Source organism: Pinus tabuliformis, chromosome 2_2 (genome assembly GCF_031772625.1).
Source record: "Pinus tabuliformis cultivar Carrire ecotype Pingquan chromosome 2_2, CPIR1, whole genome shotgun sequence".
Taxonomy (NCBI): Eukaryota; Viridiplantae; Streptophyta; class Pinopsida; order Pinales; family Pinaceae; genus Pinus; species Pinus tabuliformis.
Window position 1 is genome coordinate 1,194,459,663 of NC_142300.1, and position 18,881 is coordinate 1,194,478,543.

General features: G+C 36.5%; 1 protein-coding gene across 1 annotated transcript in view; it reads right to left on the reverse strand.

Annotated features, from left to right (window-relative positions):
• The window catches only part of LOC149197778 (structural maintenance of chromosomes protein 2-1-like), a 103,846-nt gene that overhangs the window by 21,961 nt on the left and 63,004 nt on the right, over positions 1–18,881 (reverse strand). The window contains exons 8-18 of the mRNA XM_089405965.1: positions 16,042–16,104; positions 12,839–12,930; positions 12,431–12,527; positions 9,958–10,074; positions 9,482–9,700; positions 9,262–9,402; positions 8,941–9,108; positions 8,643–8,827; positions 8,223–8,316; positions 8,046–8,134; positions 7,647–7,872 (exon numbers count right to left, since the gene is read on the reverse strand). Coding sequence (XP_089262091.1) covers positions 7,647–7,872; positions 8,046–8,134; positions 8,223–8,316; positions 8,643–8,827; positions 8,941–9,108; positions 9,262–9,402; positions 9,482–9,700; positions 9,958–10,074; positions 12,431–12,527; positions 12,839–12,930; positions 16,042–16,104 — 1,491 coding nt within the window. The remainder of the gene's footprint in view (positions 1–7,646; positions 7,873–8,045; positions 8,135–8,222; positions 8,317–8,642; positions 8,828–8,940; positions 9,109–9,261; positions 9,403–9,481; positions 9,701–9,957; positions 10,075–12,430; positions 12,528–12,838; positions 12,931–16,041; positions 16,105–18,881) is intronic.

Below are 18,881 nucleotides of genomic sequence, written 5' to 3' on the forward strand. Positions count from 1 at the left end.
GTATTGGGTAAGCATCTGGCATTTGACACTCTCTGAGGATGAGGTAGGGCATCCAAGATAAGAGTAGTTGCAAAGAACTAATAATCTTTGAGTACAGGGAATCCAAAATAAGAATAGTACTGAAAGGACATACTTTGTGAATACTCGGGTGGGGTATGTGACTTGAGAGACAATGATGATTGTATCTATTGTATCTTTGTAGACAGTACTAGGTTGGAGAACTGTGCCAAAGCATCTAAGTGAGAGTTTTCATTGAGTTGGATGACCAATGCATTAAACCTTTAACACTTTGTAAAATCCAAATATTTCTGAGAAGTTCAAAGGGTTGATTTTGAATGATAACAGTATAAAATCTTTAACTGATTTTGAAAGTGCAAAATGAGAAGATATTTAATAATCAAACATTCATATTGAATACTTAATTAACTAAATACAGTTGATGTGCGGAGAAAAATTCTACATCGCAACATAATATATTCAAGTGATGACAGAAGGCAACAATTTAACGATGTAGAGGAACAACTTTAAACAAACTATTTAATTCATTAATCTCCATAAAGATGATAACTTTGCGGCAGACTTTCAGGGAAGTTAATACTTAACTTAGCCTTACCCTAACTTATGTTACATTGAATATATGATGAAAAACATAAATGAATAAACTAGAAAGACTCACATGAACACAAAGTAGTACAATAGTGATCATCACAAGGGTTCAACCCTTCTTACTTCGAATTACAAAATACTTATAGAGTGTAATTCAAAAATATATAAATCTAATATAATTCTTTTACAAAATACAATATTATCCAAAGTTATTTGGATTTTTACAAAAATAGAACATAAAAATAGACTTTCTGAATTGATTTTGACTAATCAGCACACTATTCGAGGGTATTGTTTGATGACTGCTGCTTCAAACTGAATTCTATGCTTTATGCTCCTGTTATCTTGCTTTCTGCTCCTTTCACTGCAACTGGTTGCTGAAATCCTACATTTTGCTCCCTTTTCTACTGCAACTGCTTCTGAGAAATTTACCTTTCCTATTTGATAAGCTCAAGGAATTTATCCCATTCCTCTTCACTAGGGCATGAAAACTTAATGACTTTTCTATAAGTTTCATCCACTTCAGTATATTTCTCAAATGTAGGTTTAGTTAGGAAGAGGTGGTGAATTTCATGTTCAATGAATAAATCATCTTGCAGACCTTCTAAGAAAGCTTTACCATTGATCATTCCTTTCACCTTAGCAAATTTGGAATTATCCTTTTCTATCTTGTACAATCTCTACTGGTAACTTTCTTGTGAAATGAGCGAAGTATTTTGATTTGCCAAAGAAGGAAGACCTCTACTAAGCAAAATAGATACTTTTTGTGAAATTTATTTATTTGAGCTTTCAAACTTTGGCACTTGTTCTCCAGCTGTAACATGAGATTTTTCTTTGTTTGAACTCTCCTGACTACGAGGATTGTTTCAGTTCTGTCCTCAATCCCTAATTCTTCTATCTCTTCTTCAATTTTGGAATTTAGGAATTTAGGAATTCTAGTAGCCTCTCCAGGCTTGTGCTCCAATTCTTCTTTGATCTGTGTTATGGCTTCATTTGCTTTATTAACAAGTTCTTGTTCAAATATAATTTCTATTTAAGTCCATAATTCTGAAAACATAACAACAACAACAACAACAAAAATTGAATTGATATCTACCTAGATTTTCTGCCTAGCATCTGTCAAGGTCAGAGTAGTGGCTGACACATTCATGCATTTCTCTAATTGTTTAGTTAATCTAAAGGTTTTTTTCAGCAAGGTATGCATTGTCAACCTTTATTTTATTGTCTTGGGCCTTCTCTAATTGAGCTCTTAGCTTCTCAATCTCCATGTCCTTCAATGATAGGTCTCCCATAGCTTTTGACAATTGTTTTGTTAAGTTCTGACTAGTAGACTCTGTCTCTGTTGTCGATATTGTTGTTGTTGTAGATATCCCTGCTCCAGTGTTGATTTGGAGTTCTCTTTCCTTGATTAATTTCTACATCTTTACCTCCATTTGTTGGATCTGCACATTTTGTTTCACCAACCATATGAAGCATGTTTTCCTTTTCTTTTTCCAATTGTCCCACTCCCTGTGCTTGGGGGTGTTCAGTTGTTGGTAACTTCAGCAGTTTCCTTAGTGCCTAAATGTCTCGGCTTTTTATTATTTCTTCAGTTGCTTTTACATCTTTAGGATTCAATCCTAACTTTAAAACCAGATCTTCTAGCCCCTTAATCTTGGTATCTTTAGCTAGAGAAGACATCGTTTCTAGCTTCAGCTGAGAGTGAATGTTGTTTAGGGATGCTTGGAGCTTGGATGTTGCCATGGCAGAACTTGTCAATGATGTAAAGATCATTTCTCCTGCTTGTTTATGGAGATCAATTTGATCTATAGGATGTATTTGTTTAGTATCAAATGAAAATACAAAGGTTTTATAATCATCAACACTTCTAGGGACAGGGACCTTTGGTTCCAGAAATGCTAGTTGGAACTGTCCTTTTTCACTATCTAAAGCATATAGTAACTTGGTCTAAGTTGTGGAAGATTGCTTCCAGAGTTTTGCATATGTTGAAGTCTACAATGCCTCATTTTTCTTTGTCATCTCTAGAAATTTTGCAAAAATACTATATTGCCCTGAAGAAGAAGGAGAAGAAGAAGAATCTATGATGGCTTCTTCTGTTTGTTGTAATGAAAATACAAGCTCTCCTAAAAGTGTGATTGTGGTAGGCTCTTCAAAAGTTTGGACTTCTAATGGCTCTTCTTCAACATTGATGGACTTTCTTCTCTTAAACACCTTGAATGTCTCTTTCTGGAACTCTGAACCTACTGGGGATATGCTCTCTCTCAGCCTTTTCAATCCTTTTTTCATTCAGCGCAGCAGTTTCCAATGTATAACTGGAAACTTGTTCTTCAACCTCCTGCAATGTGTTCTCCTCCCACTCCTCTAAGTTAGCATATTGTTCAATTTCAGGCTTTGCAATGTGCACATATGGTGCAGACTTCTGTTCAACTCTCATGGATGATATTACTCCCAATGGATCATATGACCAGCTGAAACTTAATTTAAATTTCATTTGCTTTATCAAATCATTAACTTCCTTTTCTGCAGCTCTAGTGTTGATGACTATGAATGGGCCAAACTATGCCTTCAGTTTAAAATGAGTTTTTTGCTTCCTAGAAACAAAATGAGTACCATCCATATTCATTATTTGTTTGATATATTTCAATGCAAAAACCCTCATGGCGAGGAAAATTGGTAGTGTAAGGTGGCAGCTCACCATTATAGATTCTAATCTCTAAAAAAAATTGGTATAGATACCAATCTCCAACTTTAGACTGCTCACTTAGGTGTAGAATCCTTTTAATCTTTGTAGAAACCCTAGGAACTGCATCACCACTTAACAAACAAATTGCCATATGCAAAAATTGATTGACAAAGTCACTGAAAGAGAAATCTTCAAAAATTTTGCTCACTAATGAAGTCCAATGAATTATTGACTGTGGCGTTCCTTCAACATCCAATTTCTATAGAGGAAACTTGAACCTTTCTGATTGATAATACAAAAACAAGTAAACCAAAATCGATTGGTGCTTGAATGATCCTTCAGCACTGAACTTTAGGAACTTATCATGAATTACATCTTACAAAAATTCACTGTAATTGAACATAATTGAGGGTTTCTTGTGTGAAAATTCCTAGATCTAACAATCTCAAGAATCCTACTGCAACCAGCTGAATCTACTTCTCCTAGATTGTAAATTATGTTACAAACTTATTTCAGATTTCTTCATGAAATATCGAAGCAAATTACTGAAGCAACCTACACCAAATTAAATATGATTCTGAAACATAGAAACTGAACAAGAAAATACAAACACATAGGACACAGTTATTTTTGGACAAAAGTCCCCGGAAAAACCCAATGCGCGAAAATCGGTGCAACAGCTTTGAGGGTTTATTATTATTAAGCAGTACCAAAATCTGAATACATCACTAAATACCTCACAAGGTTATTCAGTTACAAAGAGAAAAACTAGCAAAAACTTTGCGAGTTTTACCTCACACATTCACAAGAGATCTTGGTTGATACAGCCCCAAACTCATTGTGCGCACCCCCCCCCCCCACTTTTCTAGCTGCCTCTATGCAATGTCTGCTTTAGCCCAACGTCAAGCTCTCTGGGTGTTGCATCACTTCTCTGGCTAGTCGATCTGCTACCTAGGAAATTCGATTTCTACCTCACGATCTCACACCCCGGCTCTCGGCTTCTGAAAATCAAATTCCTCTGCAGATTTCGAACTCCTTTCTCTCGCTCTGCGCTGGTTCTATGTGGCCCTTTTGGCCCTACATCAGCCTTTGCATCAAGGCTTCTGGATCACTCACTGCCTCTCTTTGCTGATGTATCTCCAGCTAAGAATATCTCTCTCCGAAAGTTGCTATCCCTGACCCTTAACTGCAAGAGATCTCCTTAATCTTTTTTCCTCCTAAGAACTTCTCACTTCAGAAAATCGATTTTTTCTATCTCTTTGTGTGTTTCCCAAATGACCCTCAAGCCCCTTCTTACATCTTCCTGTTGGACTACCAACAACCTAGATTAAATCTTCATCAAAGGCTCAGATCGTTTTGACGTGATCCGTGGCTTTTTCTAGAAGTTCCACCCCTGATTAGATTAATGCCCATTAATATTTTAATTTTCCTAAGTTTAGACTTAGGAACCCCATTAAAAATATTAATTATTTTAATAAAATCGCTTCAGGGTGGAATTTCCCAAAACCCTTTCTAGGTTCCTTGGAATACCTGTGCCCAAGCCTCCCTGCAAAATTGGAGGGGCTTAGAGCACATCCAATGCTACCAAAAATCAACATCTTGTTGGATGAAAACACTAATAAGAACCCTAAGATAACCTCACCTACCCACTGATCATTTGGATATCCTAACAAACAAGAAACCATGGAAATTACCTGCCTAGATATCTTAGGAAACATTTCAGAGGGATAAGGTGGGTTTGTCTTGGGTAATTCAGAATTCTTTGTTAGGAATGACTCAAAAATATGAGCTCTTTCTGAGAAAAAATGCTTCTGGTAAATCTCCATAAGGTCATCAGTAGAAAAAGGGTGAAGGGAGTCCTAAGGTTTTAATTGCAGGGCTCGACAAATCGTTTCAGAGGTTATGGAGAAAAGAATCTCATTATTTTGAGCAACAAATAACTCTCTGACTTGGAAGGTATCGGACTCCACACCAGTTGACAAACTCTGGGAAATGGTGTGTCCGAGGGAAGCAAAACTGAGGAAGCAATGATTTCCAGAAGGAGAATCCGTCACAAGCATCCTCATACTATTGGAGTGTCCAATTGTGAAGCTCGTACAAATCAAATTCACAGTTGGTTTCAGTAATCTTGAATTGGTTGTCAGCCAGAGTTAATTCATCTAAATTAATCACAAGAGTAGAAGGGCATTCTCTACAGACACTTTGGATTTTCCTTTATGGCTGGCCATTTGGGAAATAATCAAAATCACTGAGAACAGTTGAGAATTTACCTGATAGTAGTGGTGATTGATAGTTGTTGGTCGCTAGAATTCGCCACAAGAACGTTCTGGAAGCTTTGGTTGCAGGTAGAAGGTAAAGAATTCATTTTGGCAAGGTAATGGCTTTGTTATTTTGTTCATAATAGTTTTCTTTTGAATTAACCGCTATTTGCGCCAGGGATTAAATGTTTTGAACGTTGGCGGGAGTAATAAATGTGACAATGGTCGCCTAGCTAGTTTGGCGGGAGAGATAACTAAGAGTAGATATGGTGGAAGGCTAGCGGAGAGTAGGAATGGCGAAAATAGTAGCGAAGGAGGATATAAGCGTTTGTGGGATGGTGGCGGTATATTGTTTCGAGTAGAGGGAGTCTCGCAATTCTTTAGGAGTGGACACGTATACAAAGCGGGATTGGGAAAACCATTTTACGAACCCCCCCCCCCCGACCCGCTCCATTAACTTTTATGAATACGAGGGGTCCCACAATTCATCTGTCAATGTCGATCAAGGCGCATGGTATCGTGACCATTGGACGCTGCAAACAAATTACGTCTTCGGCGATAATCAAGTCAAAATATTATTTTATAATATTTTATTTTGAAAAATATATAATTGCCAAAATAAAAATAAAAAATACAATTAGCAGAGTTTAAATGTGTGCGCTTATTCTCAAAGATAAAAATATTTTTTTCTCTTTTTTCTTTATTTATTTAGTCTTGCTAGCATTGCGCTCTAATCTTGTGGAGAGATAGAGCTATTAATCAAGGCCTTGCTATGTGACAATGATGGATGATATGATGCTAAACAGATGGGCTACCAATCCGACTCTTCTATTAGAATTCTTCAAATTGAAAATGTCCAAGTACCTTGTATGGATTATGAATACCTACCTAGTTAAGAGGGAGTGTTGAAATATGTAACTAGGTTCAATCTTCATAATGACATATGTAATCATCATTTTATGTATTTAATCAAAAGAGAAAAATAAATTTATTATTGTTAATCTTGAGGCATGGTTTTCATGCTCAAGCGAGATTTATTTTTAGGTCAAGCACCCACTGAGTGCTTCTGGGGCTTTTCATTGAGTCTACAAGTCAATTAAGTCATTGTCATGTATGAAAGGCCCTTTTGGGCATGTTACATATTGTAAAGAAAATTTATTTGAGTCAAAAGAAATTCAAAAGATGCTCCAAGACCTCGTCATGGTGCAAAGACCAAGTTGGCCTAAAGATAGCAATTTGTACCCCTCAAAAGCCTATAAATAAGAAGGAACTCAACCTCATTTGGACATAGTCTCAAGCAAGTTCGATCTCCTAAGATAGAAGTTGGAAAAAGGACGAAAAGGAAGAAGAGCAAGAGCAAAGTTTTGGGCTTCTCCCTCTCTCTTGTGTTAGGGTTTCTATAGTTTTTGGGCAAAACGAAATTCTGAAGCTGCTAGGTCGAAATTTTGAAGATGCTTCTAGGTCGAAGTTGTGAAGCTGCAAGGTCAAAGCTGTAAAGTTGCTTTTAGGTCGAAGTTGTGAAGCTGCATCAAGGTTGAAGTTGTGAATCTACTAGGTCGAAGTCGTAGAAATTGTTGCTACGGGTCGAAGTTGCTGAAGAAGTTGTTGGAAAGTCGAAGTTTGTTGTTGGAAGTTGTGCAAATCAAGAAGGAAGGTTGACTCAGTCTTGAAGGGTCTTGGTCAAGGGTCATAGGTCTTGGAATTCGTCAATTGAATATTTTATAAGAAGAGAAGAATTCTTGTGGGTTTCCCTCTCAACTGGATAGGTTTTGAATCTGGCTGATCACCGATATCTTGTGTCCTTCCGCCTTATTGTTCTTTATGGTTTGGTAGTTGTTTGATGAAAAGAACACAATAATACAAGTTGAAAAAGAATCTAATCAAGATAAGCAAAATTACATCACAAGCAGTTCACAAAATAAGAGAAATCAGATAATCTAGCTGCCACTAGATTACTCAACATCACTCAAATTACATTGGCACAAAAATACAGCATACAATAAAACGAGAATGGCTATCATAAATATATTCAACTGCAAAAGTTTTCACTATAAGAAAAATATTTGCGAGATAATTTGGATATGCAAGGTTGTAATTACCTCATCAAGAATGTACAGAGGAGCAGGCTTGAAAAGTAACAATGCCAAAATTAGGGATAGAGCTAGAAGAGAGCGTTGTCCCCCGCTCAACTCTGACAAAGACTGCTTCCATACACTTCCAAATGCAACTCGAACCTCAAGCCCATCTAAAAAGTCACAACCTTCTGGAGGTTCTAGTTTTGCCATTGTTCCCGGCAAGAGGGTAGAAAAAATAGATCCAAAGTCCCTACAGCCAAAATTCTTATTAGACAATTAGAAGAATCAAAAAATTCCATGTTTCACAAAGAAACTGTTGCTTATGGCCAAAATTTACTTGAAAATTCATAAAAGCACAAGCTCACTGCAGGAATATTTTCTGCTTGGAAAGCAAATAGCTTTTAAAACTAGCTAATTACTTACTTGTTCACTTTCACCCATGTCACTTTCAGAGTCTCTTTCTTCTTTTCATCAAGCTCTGCAATTACTTTGTGGATCTTTGATTTGTCATTCTGTTTAAAATAACACAAGTTTAAGTACACCTTTCAATACCATTGGTTACAAAATAAACATGAAAACAATGTAAAAGCTAGTTCAAACCTCAATGATGCTCTTTTTGGACAGGAGATCCTTGTATTCATCCTCTGCTTTTTCAAACATTGTCATCACCTTCTTATTGACCCTCTTCTCCAGACTTCAGCCAACAAATTAAGGGTCAACCATTAAAATATATATTGTTAATGCTAAGAAAACAAAATGACAGACTACTTCCTGTAATAAAAGTTAACTATTAAGACCAATTTATGCCAATCAAGTATCCAATAAAAGGTAATGCTGGAGAGTCAAACAGTGAACAAAACAGTATGGAAATGGCCAACATAGAAATGAAAATTTGTGGTCTAAGAAACCACATTGATGACAAAGGCAAAATGTCGGGTCTTTTCAAATATTTCCTAGTAGCCAACAATATGTGTTAGCATAACTCAATGCAACGCAAAAAGACATCTGATTTATGTATACTTTGATTGTTCAGCCTGTAGTCCCTCAAATTCATCTCTTGCTTTTCTTGGATCACGAGCTGAAAAATCATAGTCAGTCCCTCCCTTTCCAAATAATTGTTTTTCCGTCGCAATCCATTCATGCTTCTCAAGTAACCTGTCTACTTTTGAAGAACACTCCTTCTGTTCCAACTCCAGACGCTTGATCTGCATACACAGCATATTTGACCACTTAGAATTTTATATTATCATGCCCCAAAAACACCATATGGTGATTACAGATATGTTCTATCTCTTCTAGACTACTTGACAAGGAATACCTCATTATCCAATTTCTTTCCTTCTATATTTCCATCACTCAATTTCTGCTGAAGCTTGTGTTGCAATTTTGCAAGAGAGTTGATTTGAGAATCACATTCTTTGATCTTTGCACGATTCACGTTGAGCTCTTCTTGAGCTTGATCATAATCTTTCCTCATGAGGTCAACCTGGATATAGAACATGGTCACTTCAATTGTTGTAACTAGACACCGCATTACCTTTGCACAACAGTAGCAAAGTCAAACTATACAAGATTGTTAAAGCCATGGTTAATTACAGTTAATTAATTTTCCACAAGTTAGAGAGATCCCACAACATACCTTACCAACTAGCTTCTCTACCTCATCTGCAAGGACTTTAATTTGAGATTCAGATGAGACTAACTGAGCTTCAAGTGATGCCTTTTCCTGAATAACTGCTTCCTTTTCCATGACTAACCTCTCTTTTTCACCTTCATGACCCTGTCATCCAAATAAACAAGTTGATAACATGAAAGACCATTATAATATAAGAAGTGATTCTAATAAATCCCTAGGTTACCTTAAGCTCCTTTGAAGCCGATGCCATTTGTTGCTTCACAGACTTTATTTTTTTATCTAAACTCGCAAGTTTACTTTCACGATCTCGACTGTGTTCTTTAATTGCCTTTTCAAGAGCTGAAACTTTAGAAACACAACTTCTGTGAAGCTCCTCTTTAGTTTTTGCCTCCGTCTTTGCTTCTTCAAGCTCCTGCTCCATTGCCGCTACTAATTCGCTTAACTACATCACAGGAATGCAATAACACGAGATTATTAAATGGTTTAAACAATCAAAAAAAAAGAACTTTTAAGGCCACTACAAATGTAAAAGGACAAAACGAAATTAAACACAAACAATTGACCACAAAATCCTTGTCATTCTGGTTACTGATTGCATGTTTTGGATATAAATGGGTTTTAACTTTTAAACATATTCCATAATCTCTTCTTATCCTTTAAAGGAAAATGAAAAGTAAAAAAAAGGAGTAGGAGACACACCTTATGATGCTCATTCTGCTCTGCTCGGTTAACAAAAAGTGACAAATCATAGGATTTTAGCTCTAGCTGAGATTTCAAATGTGTAAACTTTTTGTGCAAGGGCAGCAAGCTTGCAATCTGCATCAAAAGTTCAAATAATATCCAGTAAAGACATTTTTATGTAGAATTTTAGACAATACAAACAGCACAAGAAAGAAATGAAATGCATTAATATCCATCAGAGATATAGGTTAGAGTTAATCAAATATGGCCCATTTTATGCATTTGCAACCAAAGGGAATTAAAGGAAGCCCTAATGCAAGATCACTTTTGTTTTGAACCAAATTCTATAGCACAAGGTAGAGAACGACGGGCAAGATGTAATGTGTTCGATGCATAAGACATTTTGATCTTAGATCTTTCTTTGAAGGAAAGTTTTCAGAACTCATTGAATCAATGCTTGGTTAATTGCTTTGTATCCAGCATTCTTTATTAACCTTCTTCTCTTCTCCGCTGATTTCTTAAATCACAAGTCTATAAAAGCCTTATAAACTTAGCACCTTTCTTATGTCTCTTTTTCCTATGATTTTGATATTGTGCAGTCATACACTTTTCCTTGGTGGGATTTTCCTAAGTGATATTAGACATCACCTAGTGGGGATGTACATTTGATGATGTTAAAACCTTTGTTAATGTCTTATTTCCCAAGTTTATCTCTGTATGTGTGTGTTGTAATGGAGGAGGGGGCGGCATGGTACATGTGTTTTCCTTGGTGATCTAGCCTCTATCAAGCTTAATGATGTATTATTGATGTATTTATCTCTTGGTGCTAGTGCACCCTAGGTAGGGCTTATGTTTTAAGGTTATCTTTGTACCATGGTGGGGACTTTGCTAGGAGTACAACTTTATGTCGTGTGGTACAACACTTTTGATGGAGTGGACCCCTTCACTGGCACACATGTTAAGGAGTTGTAACCACATTGGACCTGATTTATTTATTTATTAAGGTGGTTGCACATTGGAGAAAGAGCCCATTTGGATTCCTTCTATTTTGAGAAAAAATTGAAGACCTTTGACTAGCTTTTCTTATAGAGCACTTCATCTACTTGGCATCTTGCACAATTATCGATATAGCTGCTTGGAGCACCCTACATTGGGATTCACACATGTTAGTGGTTGCACACTATTTTATGCATCTTATGGAACACATTTCTATTTTAAGATGGTAGTTATGGAGCACTCTAGGGAGAATATTTACTATTCCTTCACTCGTACATCTTGGAGAGCGTACCTCGAATAAGGTTTTCTAGGTGGACCTTGAGCACACTCTCATATGTCAAGGAATATATTATTGTATTTAAGCAAGCTTCTTGGATGGTACATTAGATGTGGACCTTGTAGCATCTTTACTCGGTCAATAGGCCTATTTTTAGCGAGGCACACTCTCTCTTAGAAAATTGTTGCTTATGCATTCATATTTTTGGATGGGACAAGATTTCTTGGGGAGTATAGAGGCCACATATTCCCTTGACATGGTCAACCACTGATTGAGGATAAAATCTAACTACTCCAATATTTATTAATGTTTGAATGTCATGGAATGAACTAGAAAATATTGTATTTTATTTCAAGAGAGAAAAGCATCGCTCTACATTGAGAGGTTTTCCCTTCATAAGATGATGGTTGGGAATTTGGGGATTGAGAAGCTCTCCCCTTGGGTTACATGTAGTAATGTACATCATAACGACAAGCTTAGTGAAATATTTGTAATATTGACTCAACTTTGTGTGAGGCTTTATGTTTGTAATTTTTTCACAAGTTGTTTATTGTTGTAGGAAACCCTTATAACCAATTATTGGGGCCTTGTAATGGAGTATCTACCATTTGGATAATGCAATGTGTGGATTAAATCGCATTAGGTGCTTTGTTGTTATTTAATCTTGCATCCAACAAACTAAGGTATTGCTTGAAGAAATATAACATCACCTTCATAGCTTTCTTTTACAATAACACCCTTAGCTCTCCAAGTTTAATTTTTGCAATGTTTTTCAGTGAGCTAAGGTTAATTTGCGGTGTGTATAGCAGCCCTTGTTTGCTTACACATTCATGCATTCACCCTCTTAGAACCATACCTCCTTGACTCATTTGCCCAAGATTTGGTAGGCACTAGTCTTGGTCTTTTCCATCACCTTTTTTGTTCTCACACCATTCATTTTTCCCTATATATGACAACCTTTATTTTTCTATTGTTTACTCTTCAAACATCACCTACAGCCTCCACTCCACAGCCTTAGCAATCTTACTAAAGGATACCCTCTTGGGTTCAAGAGGAGTGAACCTAAAGAGAGATTAAGAGCTACTGAGGTAACAGCGGCAGCCTCCCTTAGTTAAGCTAACACATGTGCGTAGGAATTTACACTTTTAGGAGTGCTTGATTTTGTTGTAACACATTCGCATAATAAATTGAAAAAGGATATCACTAGATGACATGCACCTCTGATTCAATTTTTCCTAGACGATCTTGATGAAAAGCAAGCTTGGACTCTGCTTCTGACAATGCATGAAGTCGCCTTAACAACTCCCCACCTCCCCTACATGAGCAGAAACAGTACTTGTCAACATTCAACATGATAAAATGTACAGAAACACATTGGCTTGGCTATTATCCATATCCAATACTTTACTTGAAATGCGAAGCTTCAAAAAATGAGTAATCTAAAAGAAGTCAATGTGTCAAGGAATAATCTGGCATAGCCTGAATTTTAAGTTTTAACCATCCAATGAAGTAAAAATCCCTGAGGAACCCCATATTTAATCAAATAACCAATGTTGGAAGGAAAGCACAAACATGAAAGTATTACCGAAAATGAGTAGAAATAAAATGACCCAAAAATGCACTTACTTGCGACTTCCTCCTGTAAGAAGACCACTTGGCTGAAAAATGTCACCTTCAAGGGTTACACTAGGACATCTTATCTCTCTATGAAAAGCAACCTGTGTCAAAGATATCAAAGATGAGTAGATTGTCAATTTCTTTAGCTCCTCACAAAACTTTGCAGTATACATGATAGCATACTAGTTCTATAAATAGCAGGGATTTGAAACAATTAACATTTAGCACATCAATCAATTGCAAACCATAAACATTGAAGAAGGGTTTATTCAGAAGGTAAATCAATGTATCAGATAGTTTAACCAGATGCTATTGCCTTTCTCCAGATGAATTAATGAACTTAAGTAGCCATTTCTAGTACGTAAGGCCTCAAAGCAAGTATAAGTTGCTTGAATTTATATGTTTGCTTATTCTGATTTAGATGTGGTCAAACCAAAATATGGCAAAACACATTACTTTTAGTTCTCTGCAATAGGCACAAAATTGCCAAGAGTTATATAAGTGACTTTGATGATATAGCACATGAAGTAATTCTTTCCCATGGTAATTACATCTTGTCTTTCAGTCAATTTCAAAAATCCAAGAATTTCACTTGGAAATTGCTGTGCCGGTTGAATTATACCATGTGAGTTTTTGTAAGAGATTTTTTCCAACTATGAAAAATAAAACATGTGAAGGGATCACTGCAAACTGTTGAAAACGACAGTGATCCTCACTTGTGGTTACCTGACATTATGTCCAAGCACCCTTATTATTGTATTATTAAGTTAAGGTCTAATAAACAACTTAGTCAACATTATTTTACATTATTCTAGGGGTCTAAGACCAACCTAGGCATTTATGTCGGTCCCTAACCCCCTGATGGGGGAAGGCACACCAAACTCTTAAAGTTGTGTATAAATAAACAACTTATCAGTCTTTTGTATCATCTTGGAATCATTACCAATTGATTCTTTTGCCTACAGTCACCATACCTCTTCTCTATAGTGCACCTCTTGAGCACTTATATGTTTGGGTTATGCAGTAATCCATCTTGTTATGTTAGTTTGCTCTATTAATCTCAATTAATCTTTCCGAGTGCACTACCATGATCAGCATTAGGTGCTGTTATAAATCTGAGGTGTTCTCCTGGTTCTATTAGGGTTTGCTAAAGTGCTCATCATAGATGTATGATCTCCTTATAATCTCAACATGGTCTCAGAGTCAGTGTGTCTCTTCCCATTGATTTTATAGCTTCGGAAGGTCTTGTGCATAGGCTGGTGCCTTGCATGCAGGAGAAGTCCTCTTTAGGTGGTTATTCAAGAGCAGCCACTAATATGGTCTCATTTCTAGGTTTTAACCTAGCAAAAAGTATATTGATTAATTATTTAATTGATGTTTACTTTGGGCTAATGTTTTTCTAAGGATAAATAATTAATTATTGAAGTCACTTAGACATAATCTCCACCGTTGATCAAAGAAAGTTGGGATTTAATCCTAGCCCTCAATCACTTTGGAGGTTAGGGATTTGGCCCATGAAGAAAGTTAAGTGAACCTATGGGAGAGGAAGAAGCATTGAAGACACATTATAGTGCTATTTTTGAAAGAGTGATTTTCTCAAGGAGTGAGAGACTCCCAGAAGGAAGAAAAGGAAAAATGGTTGCAGCAGGGGAATTTTTGGATAAAATTTCAGGGAGGCTGAGTCTAGGAGAGAGAGGCTGAATTACTAAAGAGGAGGGCCAAGTTCCGGAGGTAAGCCTAATTATCCTAGGGCCGATTTTTCTCTAGTGTGCAGGGGCTGTACAAAGGGAGAAAGAGGGACCAAGTTAGCTGGTAGAGGAGGCTGATTTTCCAGGGCCATGTTCCAGGAGGGTTGAATTCCTTGAAGTCAATTTTCCAGAATGGCTGATTTCCAAGTTCCAACAGTTGTAATTTTTCTGTATATTCTGAGGGTCTGGACCCTAATTTTCATGAGTAATTTAAAGTGAAGAAAGATTGTGTTGGGCATATTTTTTCTGCTGTTGTGCAATTGATTTACTTATTTTATTTCCGCTGCATTTTAATTTCTGAAAATTAAAATACCAATGATTTTAGTTTCCAGCAGTTTTCACAGTTTATTGAGTAAATAATTTCAGGGTATAACAGAATTGTTGAGGTATAAATAAATTAGATCTGGTATTAAAAATTTAACACTTCCTTACCCGACAAGGGCTATTTTCAGCGCTGTTTCAAGGTTTTCAGCACCCCTTTTTGGGACAGAAGCAGATGTCTAGTGTTCTCAATCCTCTCAACCACCAGAAACTCTTTTTGTGTTTTTTAAGTTATTCCAGCAAATTTGAGACATATTTTGCAGATAGGTGCTATTCCAATGCAACACACCTTATCTTTCTCTCCTTTCCTGCCAAAATTCACTTCTGCTTTTTTGGAACAGCACTGGTATTTTGGTTTTAGGCAACGCACCTTATCTTTCTCTCATTTCCCACCAAAATTCACTTCTGCTTTTTTGGAACCGCACTGGTATTGTGGTTTTAGGCAACACACCTTATCTTTCTCTCATTTCCCACCAAAATTCACTTCTGCTTTTTTGGAACAGCACTGGTATTGTGGTTTTAGGCAACACACCTTATCTTTCTCTCGTTTCCAGCCAAAGTTCACTTCTTCTTTTTTGGAACAGCACTGGTATTGTAGTTTTATCCACAATTTAAAAGTTTTGTTTGAGGCTTTTGCTAGTGGCATTCTCATTGCAGAACAAGGATTTCGAAATTCTTTTACAGGAGATCCAGGAGGCCGTTGGCAAGATGATAATAATGAATCCAAGATAACGTTTTAAGTGAATTATGAATTAAATTCTTAATACATTATTAGCTTAGGAGATACATAGTTGTATATGAATGAAAACAGCTCACAAAACCTTGCATCCTTCAATAGATGAACCTTTTAACACAACTGATGTGTCCAAATACTGAATAATTGACAGGTACAACATGCCTGACATAAAAAGAACATGTAAAGAGGAGATCGGAATCAAACATGGCCATCTTTTTTTTAATGGCCAGACTATCGTGTGAAGCATTCTCAGGGTTAATGATACATAATTATGAAATTAATACCTCTTTAAAGAAGCTTTGCAGATTCCACAGATTGTCCATTCAGAAACTATTCTAAATTAGAGCGCTTTGAACACCAACCTATTAAGATCACACTAACATTAAGCAACCACAATCTAGTGTTACCTCTTTTGCCGAGTCCATACTGCTACAAACAAAGGTACTACCAAATACAAAGGCCATAGCTGCCTGCAAAATTCAAAACATGTAAAAGGTCAGAGACAACTAAAGCACGACCATATGAATAGCTAAACAATTGGAAGTAGAACATTAAAATTCTAAGTTGCATGGAAACAGAAACAGATCTGGATAAGGAGCCATAGGATTGTTTGAAAAGTTAGGATCCAGATCTATATATATATATATATATATATATATATATATATCAGAGAAAAACATAAACCAAAAACAGATAACCTTTAGATATGAATCAAAACCATTTATGAATACCAAAAACAAAAAGAAAAAAGTAGAAATACATATCCCAGGGAAACCCACTGGATGGATACTTTCCCTCATTTCAAGGATGGTATCCACAGTAAACAGAAACAGATCTGGATAAGGAGCCATAGGATTGTTTGAAAAGTTAGGATCCAGATCTATATATATATATATATATATCAGAGAAAAACATAAACCAAAAATAGATAACCTTTAGATATGAATCAAAACCATTTATGAATACCAAAAACAAAAAGAAAAAAGTAGAAATACATATCCCAGGGAAACCCACTGGATGGATACTTTCCCTCATTTCAAGGATTGTCCACACAAGGTTCAAGGCCATCACAAAAATATCCTCATTAAGAGCTCAACACGTCACTTCCAGGAATTGAACTTGGGTGGAGAGGATAACAATCATTCCTCCCAACCACCTGAGCTAAACACAATGGACATATAATCGATATATATATATATATATATATATATATAGAGAGAGAGAGAGAGAGAGAATAGAGAGCACTGTTTTAAGATTCGGCCGGCTCGGAACCGAGTTGGTCCGAGTCAAGGCCTCACCGGGTCGACTCGGCCTATGAACCAGTTCGGCCAGCCGGGTTATTACCGAGCCAGCCGAGTTGTCTAACAACTCAGCCGGTTCGGTAATAACCCAGCCGACTCGGCCGAGTTGGAGACAGCAGTATAAAAGTGATATTTATGACATATGTTTATGACAATATTGCTTGACAGCAATATAAAAGTGATGCATGGTTATGATGTATGGTCAGTGATCCATGGAAGTGATGCTTGGGCAGTGACTGTAATGCAAAGGTTGAGGTATGACAGTCATGTTTCTCTTTTGAGGTATGATACATCATACAAATTGATATGGCATTGACCTTGTTGACATAGCAATGACCTTGACACATGATTGAGTGTCCTTGAAACTTAGTAGTAGGTCAGTCATCCATGACTTGGCTTGACAATGATACATAGGGCAGTAATCTTGTATGTAACATAAATCTTGTGATATAGCAGCAACCTTGTGATATGACAATAATCTTGGCAGTAATTTGTATGATATGTAATGACAAGTATGACAGTATTGTGTGATTAGACTTGACAATGAAATGTAATGGCAGTCACCTTGATATATGACAGTGCTCTTGATATGATAGTGCCCTAGACATATAGCAGTGACCTAGTATATGACAGTCATCTCTATGTAATCTTGAAATGATATGACAGCAATGAATGGCTTGTCCCTTTGACTTGATAGTGATAACAGTAACCCCATATATGATGGTCACCTTGTTATATGACAGTCACCTTGGTGTATCTAATTAGACTGTTGAAATTTTCTGACTATAGCAACTTGGTAGCTGATTGCACATCTAGGGATACATCAACAATGGTTGGATACATAGATTGTCTTGAAGTTTGCATTGAAGGATATGACAGTGAAGGTGTATTATGCTACAGCTAGGGTTTGAACTTTGAGTAGGGTTTGTTCTACAGGTTGAGATGATGAGGCAAAACAGCAGAATTGTTGATAGCAGTATTTGAGCATTGATAACAAGATGCTAGGGTTTACATGTTGAGCAAAGCTAATGCTATGTGTTTGGAAACATGAATGAAAATCTTTTAAATTATGTTTTTTTTATAAAAAATAAATACATAAATAAAGATTTAATGTATTTTTTACAACGACCGAGTCATTGAAATCGAGCCGACTGAGTCGATACCGAGTCGAAGTCGGAGTCGACCCTCGGCCAAGTCGGAGTCGGAGTCGGAGCTTTATAACATTAATTGTCACATGTTTCTCCTCGATTCTTGGTCCATGGTGGAGTCCACGTCACTCTTCAACTCCTTGATGATTTTCCACTCATTTCCACATCATTTAGCATGTGTGGCTATTTATTTTCTCCAATTTATTTAATTGTTGGGATAATTTATTACCACGCATTCCACAAGATTAGGAAAAGTGGGTTTTGATGGTGTATAACTTATTTTTCCCTCAAATTTTGTCATAGTAGAAAGTTGTGGGTGAGAGGTGTAATTTTGAGCACACATATCCCATATAACTTCCCTAGACATCACTTATTACATTTTACATTCAGAATTTATTCAAATTTTCGCCCTGCGGGAAATTTAAAAAATAAAAAATAAAAACTGACCCCTAGACCTATTCAAATTCCACAAAATTTTATGAGTGATCTAGTATGGTAATATACAATGACTCTAGACACTAGGACTCACCCAAGGCCTCGTCATCAAGCCGCACTCCGACTTTGGGGCTATGCTTGGAGGAAAAAACTCAATTAATTATTAAGTCCTCAAAAGCACCTAATAATTAACCAAGTAAAAAAATAACCTCCCAGAGTAAACTCACTTGATGACAAAGTCTCAAGTTACCTAAGCTTGTTACATGACTCAACTCATCACACTAGCATCACTTTACATCATCCCCACAGGGCTTGTGGAATCTGAGTACAACATGAGAAGAAGATAAAAAGAAAAAATAGAGT